General features: G+C 39.6%; 1 protein-coding gene across 3 annotated transcripts in view; it reads left to right on the top strand.

Moving 5' to 3' along the window:
* The window catches only part of MICU1 (mitochondrial calcium uptake 1), a 182,518-nt gene that overhangs the window by 72,627 nt on the left and 88,159 nt on the right, over positions 1 to 21,732 (top strand). For all 3 annotated transcript variants that reach the window (XR_010920665.1, XM_067552728.1, XM_067552729.1), the window contains exon 5: positions 103 to 146. Coding sequence is in view for 2 of the 3 variants with exons in the window: in XM_067552728.1 (XP_067408829.1) it covers positions 103 to 146 (44 nt within the window). In the remaining variant the exon portion in view is untranslated. The remainder of the gene's footprint in view (positions 1 to 102; positions 147 to 21,732) is intronic.

Raw genomic sequence — 21,732 nt, 5'->3', positions numbered from 1 at the left:
TAATTTTTAAAAAACGTGTTATAAAAAAAGAAGCATGAAACTGATTTCATAGTCAAGCATTGCTCTAAAAACAATTTTTTTTAAATCTTTTTCCTCATTTAGACCTGGGTCTGGATCAGTTTGTAGTGAAGCGGTATGATGGAAAGGTGAGTAGACTTGAAATCTATAGTGTCTTTTTACCTATAATCTCTGAGTTTCTCATTAAAGCTATGTGTAGATACAAGTGAAATAAAACATTGTCTTTTGTTTGAGCTAGAATATACCAGTATTTTTTATCATATGGCTGAATAGGAAGAAATGACCAAACACTTGTTTTAACACTTAAAGAACCAAAATAACTCCTCCCTGCTGATGGGAGAGAGAATTGTAATGTGCAAAAATCAAACTTATAAAGCCATATCGATATGGCTGTATAAGATCCTACATATGAGGGAGTACCATATTTCAGGGGGAAACCTGCTGTATGCTGAACATATTATAACATATTTTGGTCTGTCTCTATAGTTAGAACCACAGCATAACCTGACCATTTTACAATTCTGAACCTAAATTCTTCCCTGCTGTAAATCCCCCTGAAATCAATAAAATTATAGCAGGGAGGAATTTGGCCCAGAGCCGTAACACACGTAGGTAACACAGTTAAAAGACTGCTTGAACCTTTAGCACAGACAGGGCCATGCTATGTTTTCTAAGACAAACACCTAACATAGATTTGCTGATGTGGATAGTTGTTAATTTAAAGTAATTTGGTTTAATATTCCTTTATACCATCTTGAGCACTCTACACTACTTTAGTTGGTGATTGCATAAAAATGGAACAGTACTCAAGCGTCCTATTACCTCAACTTACTCTACGACAATCACTAATTTAGCAAAATTGTCATTTTATCTGCAACAGAATTCCTTGAAAATCTAAGTTTTTTTGTCTCAGAGGGTAACTTTTGATCCTTTACATGCCAGGTACATCATTCAGCAATGAAAGTTTAAATGTGGCCAAACATATCTAGACAGTCCTGCATTTGAACCTATAATTAAACAAAACAAACAAAACCTACACAATTTGAGATTGAATGAATCTAAGTAACTTTCATGTTTTGCATCAATTGAACTCATTTTTGTTACTTTTCATGAGAAGGTAGATGGACAAAAAGCAAAGCAAGTAATCAAATACAGTCTGTCACTTATTGCATACATGTGTTTCTGTTTACCCAAGCAGCAGAGCGTTATTCTACTTTAAAATAGACAATAAGTAGTTTGCTTTTCAGTCTTTGTTTTTGATGAATCTCAGAACTGTGAAATATGGTAAGCATTTGTCTTTCCCATTGTTAGTCTTTTCATGATTAAAAAACCAAAAGTGGAATATCTGTTCTGTACCACATTTCAACTGTTCCTCATTTTGTTTACTGACAATCTACTTCACAACAATCCACTCCCATGGCTGTATTTTGTCAAACTATCAAATAGAACTTCACCCCTCAGAATTTATATAAACCAAAATTTCTTAGAAAGAAATGCTGAGTGCGCACAATGTTGGCTAATAGTTCCTCTGTTCTTGAGTACTGTACATTCTATTCCCATCACATAGGTAAAAGTCTCAAAGCAGAAGCAGTTTGTTTGCTGAACTCAGCTTTTTGTTCAGCTGAGCTTCCTCATTGGGTAGAATTGCAGTGCACTGTAATCTTACTTACATACTTTTAGCAGCAGTAGTTGAGACTAGAGCTCACTGAAATGCGGGATTTCCAGTTTGCGGGAAATGTGATTTTTGTCATTTGGATTTGTTCTGAACTTGAACAAATCCAAACTATTCAAAATTTTCCATGAACCAGAAATTCTGAAAAAAAGTTCATTTTGAAAATACCGACCCATGGTATTTCTAAAACAAATCTGCTTCCTGGTACCCTACAGCAGCTGAGTGACATTGACATTATTAGCAGTGCTAGTAGGGGTGGGTGAAACTGAGAAGAATGTCAGTTTCACTCAGCAGGTGCCAGGGCTCCCAGGTTAATGGTGCCAGTGCAACGCCTCTCTGCAAATGATCAGAGAACACCAGACCATCCAGACTTCTGGGCCAGCTTGTCCCAGGACTTCAGTCTCCCTGCTCCATAGGAGGAAGCTTGGAAGCTCTGGCATGGCACAGCTGCCTTGGAGCTGCAGACCCCCTGAAGACCAGGTTCCTAAGTCTTAAGGCAGTATGCATGGTGGGGTTGCCCTGGAACCATGGACCTGAAAGCCAGGGCTCCCCAGCTGCCCAGAAGAGTGCCTAGGGGATGGGAACACCAGAGTTTCCAGACATTGATTTGCCAAAAGTTTGTTGTACCAGAGATGTTTCACAGAAATCACAATTTTCCAACAAGAGTTATGTCAGAAAATTACGTATCTTTATTTGAGATGTGGCTTCTACTCTTGCACAATGTATACACCCAATCTTTCCATCCAACATGGTGTATGTATGACAACTGGTAGTCTTAGTGCAGGCTGAAATGTTCTAAGTTATGATGGCCTTTAGCATCTGTTTCCTGCACTCACCATCCTCCATTCTGATTGCTTGTTGCAGACTGAAATTGTTCATATAAACACACTGTATTACCTTTTGTATAGATGCTATACCTAGATATATATGTGAAACATACTGGATGGTAGAATAAGTCTTAACATGAATCAGAGTTTTAAAGTGGAAAGTGTAGTGGAGTGCTATTAGTAGTAGCACTATGTAGAACACCAGACCATGTTAATTTTATGGTATTCTGTTGCAGGGGCTGATATAGCATGCTGCCTCGGATCATTATTTTAAAGGAGGAAATAATGGCTAATGTTTCAGAGTTCTCTAAGGAACACTAGTAACTAACTTTGGTTATGAAATAGTGATGTTGGCAGGGATTCAAATTTGGGATGAGGTTAAAGCAAGGAGATCTTGGAGGTCCCTCAGTCATGCAGCAGAGTCTGGATTCTTGTTTTCTAGGAGCAGTTTCTCTCATATTATAATCTTGATCTAGTTTCAGTTGAGAGCACTTTTGCCTCAAACTCATTCAATTGTCAATTCAGGCACCATAAAATGAACTCCGGTCATTCACATTTTAGTTATATCGGCATTAGTTATGGAATAAAATTAGTTGTTACATCTTTTCTTTCTTGTCTGTTGTTTCTAGTCACTTATTTCTCTTATTCTTCCTCTTGGTTTCCCAAAAAATATCAAAGCACTTTATAACTATAGGCAAATTTCTCCTTAGATGCAGTTCTAACTTTCTGAAGCCATGACTGTGTATGCTGGTATTATTTTGTTCATTGGCGGAGATAGGCCATTTGAGTAGAAGGCTGAGAGGTCTTTTGTCCCCTTGAGCATTTTGCATGATGTCCATTACTGTTAATGAGAATTACAATATACACACATTAAGGGGAGAACAGACTTTTTTCATCTGAAATGTATTCTTTCCTTTATGAGAAGCAGGAGAAACTGAACAGTCGGTGGAAGTCAGCAGTGTTACCAAAAAGTACTAATAATCTGTAAACTAGAGGTTGGCTAAACAAAGTAGAAAATAGAACTATTGTTAGTTATAAACCAAGATTTATGCCTGTGCTATGTAAATACTAATTTAGAGCAAACTCCAGTAAAAAGAATAGACCCAGCTGTGTTGTCAGATGCATTTTAATTACATGCTGTAGAATAAAGGTTAAGGATTCAGTGTGAATTTTGTGCATATATGTTCAAGATAAAATGTCACTGTACTGGGAAATAATCTATATGAACAGTTTTTCACCAATATTCTTGTAAAATTAGAAGTCAACCCTGTAAGACTTGTCTACACTGCAGCTGGGAGGTGTGATTCTCAGTGCAGATAGACTCCGTGCTAGAACAGCTTGAGATAGCATGCTAAAAATAGCAGTGGGGACACTGCGACATGGATGGTGGCTAGGGATAGCCACCGAAGTTCAGACCCTGATGATCAGCCAGATTTGGACTCGGGTGGCTAGCCTGAATATTTGCCAATGTCACAATGTCCACACTGATATTTTTAGCACGCTAGCTTGAGCTGAGCTAGCATGAGTCCGTCTACTTGTGCTGGGAATCACACCTGCCAGCTTTAGTATAGACATAACTTACTTTAATAGGCCACTTGGGAATGACTGGGACTGATGAAGCCCAAAAGTCTTTGGGAGTGACCATGTATTTTATTGCAGTTCTGTGTGGTTTGTGTCTTGCTGTGCATTGGGCTGAATGTTATAGTGAGTGCAGTACACTTCTACCCAACTAGGGATAATTTTTCAGAGAGTTGAAGGGGAGAGAGACCAGCACAACTCCTCATGAAAGGGAGCAAAATGCATTTAATTTGAACCTACGTATTACTTGCTAGAGCCGCCTGGAGACCAGCAATCTTAGAAGAATTCATCTTGGGGAAAAAGGCAATTTAGTCATCTTTCTCTCAGTGGAGAGATTACCTTAGTCAGTCAGTAAACCCTGAACATACTGAGATGAGTGCATTTTGGGTGGGCTGTCACCAGCACATGTGCCTTGTCAACAGCAGGATGATCCCATGTGTGGTGAAAAGGCTGGCAGAGGAGTCTTAGTGTACAGACAAATTTTGAGGACCTGCTACTCCTTGACTTTTAACAGGCACCAGAACATCAAGTAAGCTGTTTGTTGGCAGCTTTCTTTCTCATGGTAAAACACAAATGTTTAGTGGGTTCCAAGAGATCCTCTACAGAGTGTACAGGGAGGGGAGAAGATGGCTTGGTGACGTGTATGTTCCCCCTTTCCCTACCCCCCAACTTTTTCTTTTGGCTAGCCTTCTGCTGCTAACTATTCACTCTTGCTATCAGGCATCATCTCATAATTAGGGTCCTACCAAATTCACAGCCATAAACGTGTTACGGACAGTGAAATCAGACCTCCCCCGTGAAATCTAGCTATTGAAGGGGAGTGGACGGGCTGGTCTGGGGGTGCACCAGCCAGGGGATCTTACCGTGCTCCCAGCTCCTACTGCTAGTCCCCTCTGGGCTACGGAGGGTTGGGACTTAGTCTTCCGCTGCACAGCTGTTCTCTGGGGGGGATATCAGACCCACTCCCGGGTACCTACCCCACCTAAAGGAAGCTATCTTCCCCAGAGCTTCCTGCAGCCGCAGGAGGTTGTCAGAGGTGAAGGTGGGTCTGATCTCCCTTCCATGCTGCTGGGAGCACCTTGCAGCTGGACCAGGTACTCAGAGGTGGGTTTGATCTCCCCATGAGAGTGGCCATGCAGGGGAAGAGCAAGTTCTGTCCCTCCCCAGCCTGGCCACAGGGTGCTCCCAGCAGCACAGGGGAGATCAGACTCCCCTCCACCTCTGACAAGCTCCTGCAGCTGTATTCAGCCAAGCTCTGAAGGCAGCACAGAAGTCAGGGTGGCAATTCTGCAACCCCTACCCCACTCCCATGACCCCTTTTTTGGGGGGCCAGGACCCTCCTGGTTACAACACCCTGAAATTTCAGATGTAAACATCTGAAAACATGAAATTTACTAATTTTCAAATCCTATGGCCATGAAATTGACCAGAATGGACTGTGAATTTGGTAGGTAATGTAGCTCAAACTACAATGTGAACATAACCTAATCTGCAATTTTAAAAACACTCAGAATTGATATATCTTAACCATAACTGCTCAGTCACCTTGCTTTTTATATTGCATCTCTTTTCCCTCTCTTGTATTCTGTCTGTCTAAAGCAAATGTTTGTTGGGGCAGAAAATTTTTCCTGCCTGTAAAAAAAAAAAAAAAAAAACCAAACAAACAAACAGAAACCCATGCACTACCTATGATGCAATGTACATACCTTATATTCTCTTCTCTCCACTACTCTGATGAAAATATGCCTCTGAGTGTTAGCAAAAGTCAAGTTCTATTGTATTATGCCTGTTGCTTGCATTCCTATTGAAGCCTTATTGAGGAGTTTATCATGAGTGATGCAAAGTCTTCCTTTCCCAATGACTGTGTGTGCTGCCTCCATAGAATTCTCTGCCCAGGGAACATCAGATCTACCCTGAGAATTGAGTTCCAATACCTTACATCAGTGTTTGATAGTCTTTAAAGAATGATTGACTAGAACTAGATCGAGCTACTTCAACTTGGCCCCAGACCCAACTTTCAAACTGATACAGTATTGATGTTGATTTCAATTAATACTATGCTATAAAGGCTTGTGCCTTGTTTAGTCATGGAGCAGAGAGATGAAAACAGAGAATCTAAGCTATCAAAGTCCCAATCAGAGGTTGCATCTTGTTGCATTAATAACGAATTATTAATATAAGGGAATGTGTAATAAGATATCTCTGTCTTGCACTTTCATTCAAATTCAGCTTTTACAAGTTTCTTTTATTTGCTTGTTTTACTTGTTTACATTTATTTGTAGCTTCAGTATAGCATTCCAGCCCTATCGCTTCTCCCATCCCCTCTCTTAACACGATTCATTATCCTCTGCTGAAACAATTTTTCAAGAGAGTGTCAGACTGTGGTTCTGTGGAGCAGGGACCTGAAAGGCACCAAGACATGCACTTTATTAGCCTAGCATTTATAGGAACATGATAGTTCTTTGGAAAACAGTTTCCATTTTTTCTAAATATGTTCTGTTTGAGAGGGTTTTTTCAGGTTAAGCTGAAACCAAATTAGCATCTCTCAAAGTGAAAAGTATGATACTATTTAACTCTAGGATAGCTTGCCTATAGGGTAGAAGATGTCTGTCTACCCTGCGAAAGGGGCAAATCATGCCCTGCCATCTGTGGGGAGGGAGGACCATCAACACAGTGGGATCAGTGGAATCCCATTGTGATGGGACAGATCTGAGGAGTCAGCACAAGATCTGAATTACCGATGTACAGTGGAGCACAGCTTTAGAGCCCTGTTAGAGGCAAGGAAGGGCAGTGTCAGTGGACATTCTTCCAGAAATGTAGGGATTGTTGTATTTCAGATTAATTGTTTTTATCTTAAATCATTTATGAATTCTTTGAAGAAGCATTTCAATTTCAATTCCTGTAGATTTTATGCTGCAATCAAGTGTTTTCATTTCTGAGAAACCTTTAGTCTTTTTAGGAGAGAAAATTAAACAGAATATTGCTTTAATATGGAATATTCTTGAATAGCTTTTTCTACCTCCTGTAGGGAAAATTACTCTGTGTAGTTGAATACAAACAAAAGCTTGCAATCTGTCACAGATAGTATACCCTTAAATTACCATTGACCCAAGCAGGCAATAAGTAATTACAAAGGTTTTTACAGACTCTAATTTTTCTTTGGAATTAAATAACTGCTATCTGGATTCATATTTCCATGTTCTCCATTCTCCAGATATAGTTCTATGTTGATTAGTACCATAGAAGTAAGACACCCTCAAATTAGTTACTCTCATGTGATAGGAAAGTTGCTTTTGATATTATACATTATAATTAATTGCAGTTATTATAAGCACCCTTTTCAAGTACTGTATTGGGGTGCTTTGCAGGGAAATAATAAAATTAAATTGGATGGTGAAATACCTGAATTCTAACTTCAACTTTAGAAAAATTGAACAAACCATTTGACCAAATCTTGAAGCAATAGCACTTACTATTATGTAGGAGAATGTTCAACCTCCTAAGCACGCTGCATCCAGTTATATTTGATACCCCCAGCCTCACATGGAGAGCTCTGTGTGTCCTCTCATCTTAAATTGACAAGCAGTCATACCTTTGTGGGAGGTGAATCAGTCTTAGATAATCTCACCACTTTATTTTAAATCAAACTTTATTTTGAAAAGGGTTTTAGGGTATGAGTGCTATTGACCACATATTTCCCTTCCTACTCCATATTTTGCCCTTCTCATTTCTGTCCTATCTTTGCAATATAATCGTTTGAATTTTTTGAAGCATTTTTATTTTTGTATTGGATTTTATAATATTGCTCAGTGCCCTATTGCTTGAAGGGGAGCTTTGTGGGGTGAGAAGTGGGGGAATATAATAAGGAATTGCACAGCACCTAAAAGACACCATCTAAAAGATGCACACACAAAAAAGTCTCTTTAAGAGCACATATCCCAGGACTCAGATTAAATAGGACTAATATGAATCAGTAGAATGAATAATTTTAAATACAACAAATATTTTCAGAAGCCCCTAAATGACTTAAGAATCTAAGTCCCATTTTCAAGGGTGACTTAAGCACTTGGGAGCCTCATTTAAAGTCACTTTTCAAAATGAGATTCTGAAGTCATAAGTACTTTTGATTAGAGTGATTATATGAATGAATTAGTAGGGAGGCAGCTTTGTGTAGTGAGTAGACCACTGGTCTGGGGAATCAGGAGAGACCCAAGCTCTATTCCTGGCTCTGCCATTGGTCTTCTCGGTGACCTTGGGCTAGTCTCTTCCATTCTCTGAACTTCAGTCATCTCATCTGTAAAAAGGGGACCATGATACTTACCTTCCTATGCAAAGTTCTGTGAGATCTGGTGATGCTAATATGAGGTAAGCGGTATTATTATTATAAGAGACTGAGAAAATTCCATATTGCATTTTATAATCCACATGTTAATGCAAAAGAGACTTTAGAAAATGAGTACTTTTTTTGTTGGCCTTGATAATTGTTGTTGTATCATGTTCGGGAGTTTTGTAAATTTTAGATGTAGGAAGCCCCACTTATTTCAGTTATCTGACAAGGTTTTGGAATAAATTCTTGCTCTGTAGTCTAATCAGTTTTAGCTTTGGACTAGGTTTATTGGTTGTTCAAAGTGTTTGTAGTAGGATTCATAAATCCTGTTCTATAATATGTAAAAAGTCACTCTCTAATTTCAGACTTCTCCATTAGCCTGTGATCTTATTTACTACATGATAGTTAGTACCTAGTAATCAGGAAGCATCTTCTCTTTGTATAGTTAAATAACATGTATTAAAAAGTTATTTCCAGTACATTTTATCTTTTATTAAGAGGATTTTTTTTCACTTAGAGAACAAATTTGAGTGAGAATTCTTGCATTTGAGTCTGTGAAAGCAGGCAGAAATATAGTTTAAAAAAGATAATTTCAAAGCTTTTACTCTGATACGGTTAGAAAATTGACTTAAAGCATCAGAAAGTCTCTAATAGTGGCACTGGCAGATATTTCTGTTCTGTACTACGTTTTTTATCCTTGCTATAATTAACATTACACTGCAGTATGATCACAAGGTTTCTTCACTTGCCCCCTTACTTCCTTTTTCTCTCCCTCCATCCTCCAAAACCAAACCAAACCCATAAACCCTTTTATTCTGCAATTAAGATTACTCTTATGTTTGGTGTTCATATTGCATATAGATGTGTAAGAAGACAAGACCCTTCTCCTGAGATGCTTATGGACTAAGTATCAAAGAACTATACTTTTATACACACAAATGACCACGATGTACTTTTAGCTAAGGGAGCTGATGATTATGTTTTGTTCAGTAATCTTAGTGATCATTATCAATAACTAGAGACCTTCTCAAATAAGCCCAACTTTGATATCCTCTGAGCTGAATCAGTGAATCATGTAGTTATTATAAGGTCTCCAGTTGATGTGGCCTTTGTGTATCTTGACATGTGAATTCTCATTCTTGTACAATGTACTTGGAAGATGTATCCTTTCATTGAAATAGTATGAGTTTCAGGTTTCAGTTTATTTTTGTTTTTAAAAAAACCTTTTAAGGCTCAGAAAATGCTTGGTTGCATATATTAAATTGTATGTGCATGGCACACAAAAAAACCCTGTGGAAACCCTTATTATGAAGATTACTTTGCATACATGTACAGGTCAAGTGTGTGGCTCCTCTTTCCTCCCCCATCCCATTCACTAAAAGTCTGTGGCATATTTTCTTTCTGCCAGAACTAGAAATATTTGCTGTTACTTTTTTGTATTACTAACTTTGTTACTCATTTTCACTGAGTTTGTTTGACAGATATTCCTTAATGTTACTGATTGCTATATGTGCTTCTTATTTCCTGTTCCTAGGTGTTCAGCGATTATTTGTTCCTGATGTCATTAATTGGTTTTGCTCTGTGTTGCAATGTTGCATAATATGTAATTTTTGTGGGTTTTTTAATTTTAGTTTTGGTTTTGGTTTTTAGTGTAATTGAACCTTCCCTCATTTTTTCCCCCTCTTTCTAACCCTCTCCCCTCTCATCAGGATTTCTGGCAGGTACTGACTTGTCAGCATGTGCTTTAAACAGTTTGTGCTTCAAAACCCATAATATGCACCTTTTTTGTAAAAGGGACAGTGTATACTTTCGCCTCCCGCTGCTTCGCTTCACTTAAACAATATTTTTTAGCTTGTCTCCTTTTTACTTAGCACATAAATAATAGAAATTTTATCTCAAAATATTAAACTTAAAATCAAGTATCAATGAGAATACAGTCCCTACGGTAACGTTTTAATAAGTGTTTTTATTCATGGAAAGCAATCTCTTGGAACAGCCAGAAGATGTTGGTGCCTGTCATCTTACTCTTGCAGGCTAGAACTTACTTTGATTGCTCATTAGAATTCAATGGGATAGTTCCTCAATGGAAAATTAAATTTCCTTTCCAAGACCATTTCCATTCTGTGATAATGGACAGGCATTTATCAGGCCAAAAGTAAACTGCAAAATGTTTATAAGGGAAACTGCAGGCATCTGAATGTGCATGGATCTTGGGAAGACTGTTCTATACACGTCCCTGAATTTTTAACCTTGTGTAGCTACAACATTAGCTAGTAATAACTCACTCATAAATAAGGCCACACTTCATAAAATTACTTATGGGGAAAGGAAATGACAGACAACAGAGAGCTGTTCTACTTAGCATGAATGAAGAGAGAAACGTACCCATAGAATAGAAATGAATAGAAATGAGCAGATGGAAATAAATATGAACAAGAGAGTAGTGCCATGCTTGGTATTCAGGTGCCAGCCAGCTACAGATTTCAAGGAGAGCCCTCCTGAGGTGAATTGGGAAGAACACTCCATTGAAGTGTTCTGTTGCTGAGTTACTATTTGTGCCTTATTAAAATGCTTTCCGATGATCTGTATTTAAGTTCTAACACTTGAGTTTCCTAATGTTTGAATGTAGTGTTTTTCATCATAGGGTCCTCAGAAGACAACGTAGTCTCACAATACCTTAGCTCACACTAGTCTGAAAGTGGGCTATATAAATTGCAGAATGTAGGGACAATGTGGTGACTTACTTGAATAATTAAAATTATGCTTTATGGAATAGACACAACTGATATATACACACACATATATATGATTACTTATCAGAAGGAAGAGAGTATAGGCAACTTTAATTGTTATATTTAATTTATTTTGTTCCGTTACTCATGCCATATCATCTAAAACAGCTGAGTTATCAGGCCCCAGAATCAGGTGATGAGGGAAACTGTCAACCCCTTAACAATGCTATTGAGCTTTGAACTGGTATAACTTGTATTTCAGTTATAACTTATGGAAGCTGGAGACTTTTTACCCTAAAATGAGTTTAGCTTTTCGTGTATAAATGGAGCTGATAGTGCCCCCCTGTAGTTAAGGTTGCTTGACATTTTCCATTCTAAAACCTTATTTTCAGGAGCTTATAACTTTGCCAAGCTAGCCATTCTGGCAGAAACTTTTCATTCTGCCAAGTTGCCTCAGGCTTGCTTTTTTGTTTTTGTTTCAACTAAACCATTGAGTTGTTTCTGAGAACAAGATTAGGGGAAATATGGTGTTTAACTAATATTAAAATAATTTCTTCCAGCTGTTTCATTAACAAGCTCTAGCACCTCCAGGGATAGTGGCAGGGGGCTAATGGGAATGATGATATGGAGGTAGAAATTATCACATCAGAGGTAGAAGCCAAACTTTAACTGCTTAATATCCTTGAATGGAGATTATACGGACCCCCCATTTAGTCCCATTAAAGGAACTGGCACGTGAAATTACGAGCCCAATAGCAAGGATTTTTAATGAAGCTGTAAACTCAGGGGTTATACCGTATAACTGGAGAACTGCTAACGTAGTTCCTATTTTTAAGAAAGGGGAAAAAAGTGATCCGGGTAATTACAGGCCTGTTAGTTTGACCCTCAATAGCATGCAAGGTGTTGGAAAAAATTTTGAAAGAGAAAGTATTTAAGGACATTGAGGTTAACGGTAATTGGAACAAAATACAACATGGCTTTACAAACGGTAGATCGTGCGAGACTACCTTGATCTCCTTTTTTGAGAATATGATAGATTTTATTTTTTTAATTTTTTTTTTAATTTTATTTTTTTTTAGACAAAGGGAATGCAGTGGGATCTAATTTACCTAGATTTCAGTAAGGCATTTGATACGGTTCCACATGGGGAATTATTAGTTAAATTGGAAAAGATTGGGGTTAATATGAAAACTGGAAGGTGGGTAAGGAACTGGTTAAAGGGGAGACTACAATGAGTCATACTGAAAGGGAGGTTACTAGTGGAGTTCCTCAGGGATCAGTTTTGGGACCAATCTTATTTAACCTTTTTATTACTGATCTTGGCACAAAAAGTGGGAGTGCACTAATAAAGTTTGCGGATGATACAAAGTTTGGAGGTATTGCTAATATAGAGAAAGACTAGGATATCATACAACAAGATCTGGATGACCTTGTAAACAGGAGTAATAGAAACAGGATGAAATTTAATAGTGGAAAGTGCATGGTCATACACTTAGGAACTAATAATGAGAACTTTTTCTATAAGCTGGGGATGCGTCATTTGGAAGTGACAGAGGAAGAGAAGGACCTGAGTGTATTGGCTGATCATAGGATGACTGAGCCGCCAATGTGATGTGGCAGTGAAAAAAGCTAATGTGGTCCTTGGATGTATCAGACGAGGTTTTTCCAGTAGAGATAGGGAGGTGTTAGTACCATTATACAAGGCGCTGGTGAGATCTCATCTGGAATACTGTGTGCAGTTCTGATCTCTCATGTTTAAGAAAGATTAATTCAAGCTGGAACAGGTTCAGAGAAGGGCTACTAGGATGATCTGTGGAATGGAAAACCTGCTTTATGAGAGGAGACTCAGAGTTTGGTTTGTTTAGCCTAACCAAAAGAAGGCTGAGGGGAGTTATGATTGCTCTCTATAAATACATCAGAGGGATAAATACCAGGAAGGGAGAGGAATTATTTAAGTTCAGCACCAATGTGGACACAAGAACAAATGGATAAACTGGCCATCAGGAAGTTTAGACTTGAAATTAGACAAATGTTTCTAACCATCAGGGGAGTGAAGTTCTGGAACAGCCTTCCAAGGGGAGCAGTAGGGGCAAGAAACCTAGCTGGCTTCAAGACTGAGCTTGATAAGTTGATGGAAGGGACGGATAATGGGACAGCCTAATATTGCAATTGACTGATCTTAGATTACTAGCAGTAAATATGCCCAATGGCCGTGAAGGAATGTTAGATGGGGTGGGTTCTGAGTTATTACAGAGAATTATTTCTGGCTGTCTGGCGGATGAGTCTTGCCCACATGCTCAGGGTTTAAGTGATTCCCATATTTGGGATCGGGATGGAATTTTCCCCCAGGGCAGATTGGCAGAGGCCCTGGGGGTTTTTTCATCTTCCTCTGTAGCGTGGGGCCTGGGTCACTTATTGGTGGATTCTCTGTATCTTGAAGTCCTTAAATCATTATTTGAGGACTTCAGTAATTCCGTCTTAGGTGAGGGGTCTATTAGAGGAGTGGGTGGGGGAATTTCTGCAGCCTGCGTTGTGCAGGAGGTCAGACTAGATGATCATAATGGTCCCTTCTGACCTTATAGTTTGAGTCTATGGAACAGGATGTCAGAGTGGGCTACAGGAGCCAGAGGAGAGAGGACTGAGTAGGGCAGGAGCCAGTGTGTGTGTGGAGATGTGTGCAGATGTTTGGTTTCATTAAGTGCAGAAGGAAAGTGATCTGAAGTGTGTGTGTAAGGGTGGGTGGGCGCTTTTGACAGGAAGCGGGGAGGAGAGTTGCATGCTGGGACCCAGGTGGTGATTTTGGGTTTGGATAGAAGCAGAGAGGGATGGTAGGGGTGTAATCAAAGGAGGGGCACAGGGCACCTTGTGGACATAAACACTACTACAAATTCATGCTCCTGGTCTCAGGTAGAAAGGGAAGGGGACAGAGTTCTGAACATGTAATAATACGCACATCAGGTCCAGGTTGCCTGCTCCCCAAGACCAAATTGGCCACTGGGAAATCAGTGGGGTGGCCCTGCTCACCAACCAGGTTTGGGGGCAGAGGCTGCAACGTTTCTGCCTAGCACTGCCCATGGCTGTCTTGAGGCTTAAGCCCCCCCAGAGTCCTATCCTGCAGAGAACTGCATATGCACATCTCAGCCCCTCCCACATATGGGCAGCTCCAGGGGCAAGCATTGGACGCATTGTTTGCTCTAGTCCCCACTCATGGCTGCCCTGGCTCAGCTGGAGCTACTGAGCGCGGGCATTCTGCTGAGCTTCCTCTGCGGTTGTGAGAGTGGCGGAGTCTACAGTATGAAGTTGCTGGAGCAATACAGTTCTCTCATGTAGTGCAGGAACCTCTGGCTCTGAAGTGGGGACTTTGAGTTGGGATAAGTGAGGTGAGCCCAGGACTCACGAAAGCTTGAGGAGATGATGGTTCCTAAAAAGTGAAGCTCTTGTACCACTGTGAAATGTGTGGAACTTCACCTGTGCTCCTGGAGATGGGGGTGCCCCCTGTGTGCCATTGAGCCCCCTGTTCCAGGCACAGAAGGGTCCTGGCCACTGCCCTGGAAATGCTGGCCACAAAATCTATCTCTGAATGAGAATTTCAGGCAGATCTGACAATCCCAGGGAGACTCTCTCATGCCCTGCCTCCAATCACGTGTTTAGCCCCAGGGAGACCTCCCTCTCAAATTAGCACCCCCTGCGCTGCCTCCTTAGGAAAATTCTGGTTGAGCCCCTGGGGGATGGGTATGAGAACCAGAGGTAGGGCAGGGGTTGGATAAGAAGAGAGGGGAACAGAGACAGGCTTGGGGGCAAAGGGGCAGAAGGTTTTAGAGAGCACACACTCCTCTGGAGAACTGTGATTGAATAGAGGAATCCTGGATCTCTATGTTCCTCTGCTGCCAGCAAACAGTTGTGACATCCACTGGTAAAGTGTGTCTCATCCCTCATCTAGTGACTTATCAACATAGAGGGTAGTAACGTTTGACTATCAATTACACCATTAGCTCAAGAGGTAGAGGTTTGCACTGTGGAACTAAAGGACCAAATCTGTTGATCCCTAAATTGGGGTCAGTTATGGAGCCACGTGGTAGAACTTAAGTTGGTGCTTTTTAAAAAAAGGAAATTACATAAAACAAAAACTGTTGAAAGAATGTTAAGATGGCAAACTGAAGCATGCAAAATCTAGCAAATGTCAGAATTAAGACCCCTTTCATTCAACTTTAATTCAGCTCCCTTGTGTGTTTGCATTGTGGTAGTCTTTAATTACATGTTCACATACTATTTTTTCTCTGGGACACCTGTCACATTCTGTGAATTGGTAGTTGTGACCCGTCCGTGCCTAGGGCAGCCACCTGAAAATGCCAAGGTCAGGGCAGACTGTAAAAGGAGAGCAGATTCTCCCAGCGCTGGTGGGTGACACTGAAGTCAGGCTTCCAAAACAACCACAAACAGTGCTTCTGATTTCCCACACTGGTTATCGAGAAGCCCAGAATACAAATACACACAGCCCCCTTTACTGCATTTCAGTCTCCGGCTCCCAATCAGCCACGAGGTCCAGTAAAGAGACCAGGTATTTAAACTCTATGCTCTTTACTAAAAAGGTTCCCCCTGACCTCAAAGGGTCAGCCACAGTACCAGATCAATATAAGTTTGGATCTTAGCCAAAATACCATGCTGCCAGCCAATCCTTTAGTAGCTAAAACTAAAGGTTTATTATAAAAAGAAAGGAACAAACAATAAGAGAAATGTTAAAGGATTAAAGTAATTAGATACATACAAATGATTTGAAAGTCCATATACATCAGGTTTCCAGAAGCATTATGGAGTTTGCAGGCTTGTATAGTCCCTCTGGTATGCATCCAATACCTGGATGGGTCTTAGTCCTTTGTTGCACAGCTTCAGTTGCCGATGACTTGATCCAGAGGTAGATAGGTAGCTGAAGCTGAACAGGATTGAAGACAAAATGGATTCCAAGGCTTCTGCCTTATATATCCTCTGGCCCTTGCCATGCTGCTTGTGGAATTTCACAGGAACCAAAATGGAGTCCAGAGTCACATGGGCAAGACCTGGTGACTCATCAGGTATATTCCTGGCTTCTTCCTGGGGCCCCTTGCACCTGGGAATGTCTTAATGGGCCATTAAGCAGGCTATTGTTTTGCAGCCATCCTGTCTGGGGTGTGTCCTGGACAGCACAATTTGAAATACAAATATCTCAAACATATCCATAACTTCCATTACACACACAACACAGGAACATAAACATTATCATCTTACTTAGCACATTATAGCCTTTCTAACAGTACCTGACATGGCATGTCTTACATTAATTATTATGATTTTGACATACTGATGTCAAACAATATCATCCCCCACCCCCACCCCCCTACAATCCAGCCAGTGTGACACCCTCAATGCGAGACTGGTGTAGAAGGGAGTAATCAGAGCTCCCGAATACACCTTAAGGGCTCCCCTGATCCAGCCAGTGTGACAGTAGTTACTCAATATTTCTTCATTGCGTGGCTCCGGGCCTTATTTACTGTTCACTCCTTGCTCTCAGTACAGAATTATTAATTTCCTCTTGGGCTTTCCTTAGTGGTCATTGCTGTAGCAAGTACATGCATCACTACTCATAGCGTTGCAAACATTAATGAATTTATTTTCACAAAACCTCTGAGATAAAGTAGTGGTATTATCATCCCCATTTTACAGCTGGGGAATCTAAGGCACAGAGACGTTAAGGTTAAAATTGTCAAATGTGTCAATATTAGGTGCCAACTTGAAAAACCAGAGTGTAGATGTCTCAGAGTACTTTGTGTTTTATAGCATGTATATATTCAGAGCATAGCTCCATTCAGTGTCACTTGCAGCTCTGAATGCTCAGCATGTCTGCAGGTGTGGCCTTGGGTGTCTCACACTGGGAATCCAGAATATAAGGAACATGCAGTTAGTGACCACCTCTGAAAAGTACGTTTTAAGTGACTTGTCCAGCACCACAAAAGAAATCTGTGGTAAAGGAGGGAATAGAATCCAATTCTCCAGGGTGGCATTGAACTTCCTTAAACATAAAACTATTCTTTCTCTTCCTGCAGTTGTCTTATTCATACTCACCTCCGAACTAAAAATAAAGCAGGGGTCGTAAAGACAACACCTTCAGTCACTACATAACTCTGATTCATTCCCTGAGCAGTGCCCGTTCCTGTGCATTGAATGAGGCAGGAAAAAATAGTATGTGATCTCGTAATTAAAGACCTCATAAAATGCAAATGCACACAAGATGGGTGAGATCTTTTGTTGGACCAACTTCTTTCACCAACAAAAGTTGGTCCAATAAAAGATACTACCTCACCCACCTTGTCTCTCTAATATCCTGGGACTGACTTGGCTACAACTACACTGCAATGCACAAGGGGATCAAACTAAGGTTGCATAGTCAACCTTAATACTATCATTTCCTAATTTTTGAGTGTTTGACTTAGTTAAGGTTGCAATCGATAGGACAGTTCTGAGATACAACTTAGCACAATTTACATGAGGTGTCAGAGACACTGTTTACACCCTTCTTTACACCTTTCAAAATTAGCATGGGGAGGAGTCCAGAAAAGCCAGTAGGTCTATTCTCTTTAATGCAGCAAGCAGGGAGTAGGGGAATTGGAACTCTTGTTCTTGTCAGTAGAAAAGCTCTTCACCTCAGAGTTCTAGGCACACATTCTGGTATATACTGTATCATTTTTATAATTAAATAATTTCATGTGACCTCTTTATACTATTCTTGATAAACTAGAATCTCTCACCACTGATCAATGCTTTTTTGATCATTCCTGAGAGATTTTGAAAGCCCAATTGCATCTTCAGCATCGGTCCTTCTAGATGGGTGAAAAGTAGTTACCCTTCACAGATGAAAGATCAAATTTGTTATGTTCTTTACATTTGATGTGTTTGCAGTACCCTGTGTTGCACTGAAAATATTGGCACTTACAATCTAAGAAATAGTTTAATGGTGAAGATTAAATTAAACAGAATCATAGAGTTGGAAGGGACCTCAGGAGGTCATCTAGTCCAACCCCCTGCTCAGAGCAGGACTAACCTCAGCTAAATAATCCCAGTGAGGGTTTTGTCAAGCCGCAGCCTAAAAACCTCTAAAGATGGAGATTCCACCACGTCCCAGGTAACCCATTCCAGTGCTTCACCACTCTCCTAGTGAAAAACATTTTCCTAATGTCCAACCTAGAACCCCCCCCCCTCCCCCTTTACAACTTGAGACCGTTGCTCCTTGTTCTGTCATCTGCCACCACCGAGAACAGCCTAGCTCCATCCTCCCTGGAACCCCCTTTCAGGTAGTTAAAGGCTGCTATCAAATCCCCCCTCATTCTTCTCTTCTGCAGACTGAACAAGCCTAGTTCCTTCAGCCTCTCCTCATAAGTCTTGTGCTCCAGCCCCCTAATCATTTTTGTTGCCCTCCGCTGGACTCTCTCTAACTTCTCCACATCCTTGTTGTGGTGGGGGCCCAAAACTGGACACAATACTCCAAATGCAGCCTCACCAATGCCAAATAGAGGGGAATGATCACTTCCCGTGATCTGCTGGCAATGCTCCTACTAATGCAGCCCAATATGCTATTAGCCTTCTTGGCAACCAGGGCACACTGCTGACTCATATCCAGTTTCTTATCCACTGTTACCCCCCAGGTCCTTTTCTGCAGAATTTATTTGGTCATAAGCTTTTGTGGGCAGAAACCCCAACCCACGGAGGTTTCTGCCCACGAAAGCTTACGCCCAAAAATTTTTTTAGTCTTTAAGGGTGCCACAGGACTCTCGCTGTTTTACTAAAAACAGACTAACATGACTACCCCTCTGGAACTCATTAAATTAAACTTTATTTTTAAGGGACTATTGCTAAACTGTTATGATAGCATAAAGTAGCTCTAAACCAAAGATAAATTACTTTGTTTGAAAAGGAAGTGTGTATTTGGTATATTAATGCAAGCCTTGTTAAAATGGCACAAGTTTGTATCAATTTTGAATCCTGGAGAACTCCACCAGTGGGGAATCGAAATATAGACAGTCCCTTTTCAGACGCTTTTCCTTCTTGCTTTTCTAGCAGGGATTTCTCCCTTGCATGTCCAGTTCCTGCTGCCTGCGAACGTCTTGGAAAGTTTGTTTTTTTTCTCTTGAGTGTATAGAATGCTGGCCTTGCATTTCAGGTGCAGTTTGTTTAACAGTGATGGATATTTACTGTGTTGCTGAGAGAAGTATTTCTTTCCAATAGTATGTGCTACTCAAAGATAAGCCAAAGTGCTTTCCCGAATAAAATGAACAAGCAAGTGGGTATTTTCCTAACTTTGCTAAGCTATTTTTTAATATTCTGATACCTCTCAATTTGATATTCAGAACCTGTTTTTGCTTATATGTAGACACAATATGAGTGTTCCAGAACCTCCAGATAGTGCTACTATAATAAACTTTCCCATTGTAAACAGTCTTAAAATCAACTGCAAAATTGATTATGCAATAATGTTTCATAAGACTTAAATTCCAGAGCAACTTTTTTCTTATTTTCAGACTTTAAAAAATCTAGAACATCCTTATGTAACATGGATTGTGAAATACATTGCTTTTTAAAAAGTCAATAAAAAGGAAAAAAACAATTACTGGGATTTTTTTGGTCTGTCCTTGCTTCAGTTTTGCCTCTTGACTGATCAAGGCTTTGCTCTGGCCTCTTCAATCTGAAGGACTTCTCTTTTTTTTAATATGGCTTTTTAACTGGATAGTCAGGTGCCAAAGCGATAGGTGCCACTTATAAATCTCTAGATGACTTTGATTCTTTAAAATTTGACTAGCATTTTGTCTGATGTAGACTCAGTGCTTTTGGTATTTAGAAAACAGAAATAAAAATGTCTTTGGTATTAATGTTGGAAAACATAGTTACTGGGTGTATCACCCATAACTTTCACAGGAATTTCATAACTATTTTTCTTTATGTACATGTACAGCTTTGTACATGCCCCAAGAGAGGCACTGTTAAAGAATATCTGCTCAAATTCACTTTTAAAAGAACTGCCTTTTTAGTATAAATTTACACACGTCTTGGGCTGCACTGGCTGTGAAGGAGTTTTACTAGTTTTAGTAAGCAATGTGCATTTACCCAGGCTCTGTCTAGACTAGGAGAATAGGTGACATATTAGCACGTTCTAAATACTGCTGAACACTATGGGGTTGACCCGGACCAGCTAATGTTTTTTAAAGGAATCCATCCTTGTCTAAGCTAGATGCTATGTGGAAATAAAAAATGTGTTGTGTTGACTAACATGATTTTAAAACACTGCCTATTTTCCTGGTCTAGATGTTCTCATAGTAGGATCTCTATCTGTTTGTTTTATTTAAATGGACGATGCCAGTCTGTAGAGACCTAGGAAGGTAAAATATCATGCAGCATCCCAGGAGAACTAATTGTGTGGCGTATGCAGGTATATTGCCATGTAACTTTGTGCATGTATGAACATGACTTCTCAATTTAAAAAAAAATTGCTGAGGTCCTTGGTACTGATTAGACGTGATTTCAGAGACTCTTTGACAATGACTTTAAAAACCAAACGATTTGTCTAAAAAGGAAATGAAAGAGAAAATCACCCTCATGGGATTTCTGCAAGGGATTTTGCTTTCCATTAGAAAGAGAAGTTTGTTTGACAAATGTTCTTTTCTCCTGTAAATATCTGTGAAAGATTGTTTTTTGTTGGTTTGTTTTTGTAGTACTAGTTTAAAACTAAAACATAGAAAATCATAAATGGAAATGCAAGAATCTTGAAGGCCTGATTTTAAACCTTCAAAATCCAGGAAATTCAGAGCAAAGACTTAGGTGCTATAACTTATCCTGTTGGACATTAAAAATTGATACAGATTTAGATATCTCTAGGAACTCTGAGGCAGATCAGAGATATTGTTTCAGTCTTAATCCTGAATACCCTGATAGTTGTAAAGCTTCAAACCAAAACATTTCTAAGTCATTCTTTTGTCTGTGTGACTATTCATAGCTGTCTCTGAAAAAAAAAGTATGTAACGTGTGTGTGTGTGTGTGTGTGTGTGTGTGTGTGTGTGTGTGTGTGTGTGGGGATTGAAATGGAATTTGCTTTACATCAAGATGAAATTTACAGTATCTTAAGCATTCATTTCACATATATAGTTACACAATTTCTGTAACCTTAAAGTATTAAAAAGGGAACAAAAATTTAGAATCTCAACAGCTATTGTACATAAAAAATGGTTAAGTTTGAACTATAGTCTCATTAATTTATAAACAAAAAAAAATCTCATTTCTCTGTGAAATTATCAGTTTCATTACATGCACTATACTTTGGTTTGAAAGGAGGGAACTGTGAAGTGATTGCTTAAGATGTACAACTTTTTGATGCATATGGGCCCAAAGTGGGAATTGAAACATAAGCATTAATTGCATGGATAAATTTGGTGAATGTATGTCTCCATCCCCCAGGATGAAATACAAACTGTCATTTTAAATGATTTGCCAAATTACTTTCTTCCCAAAGCAGCATATTAAATGCTTTTCATTAAGAAATGTTTTAAGTGCAAAATGAAA

Source organism: Emydura macquarii, unplaced genomic scaffold, assembly GCF_026122565.2.
Source record: "Emydura macquarii macquarii isolate MOO-44397 ecotype Brisbane River unplaced genomic scaffold, CSIRO-AGI_Emac_v2 contig_1390, whole genome shotgun sequence".
In the NCBI taxonomy this organism is placed as follows: domain Eukaryota; kingdom Metazoa; phylum Chordata; order Testudines; family Chelidae; genus Emydura; species Emydura macquarii.
This window is presented reverse-complemented; position numbering and strand designations above follow the sequence as displayed.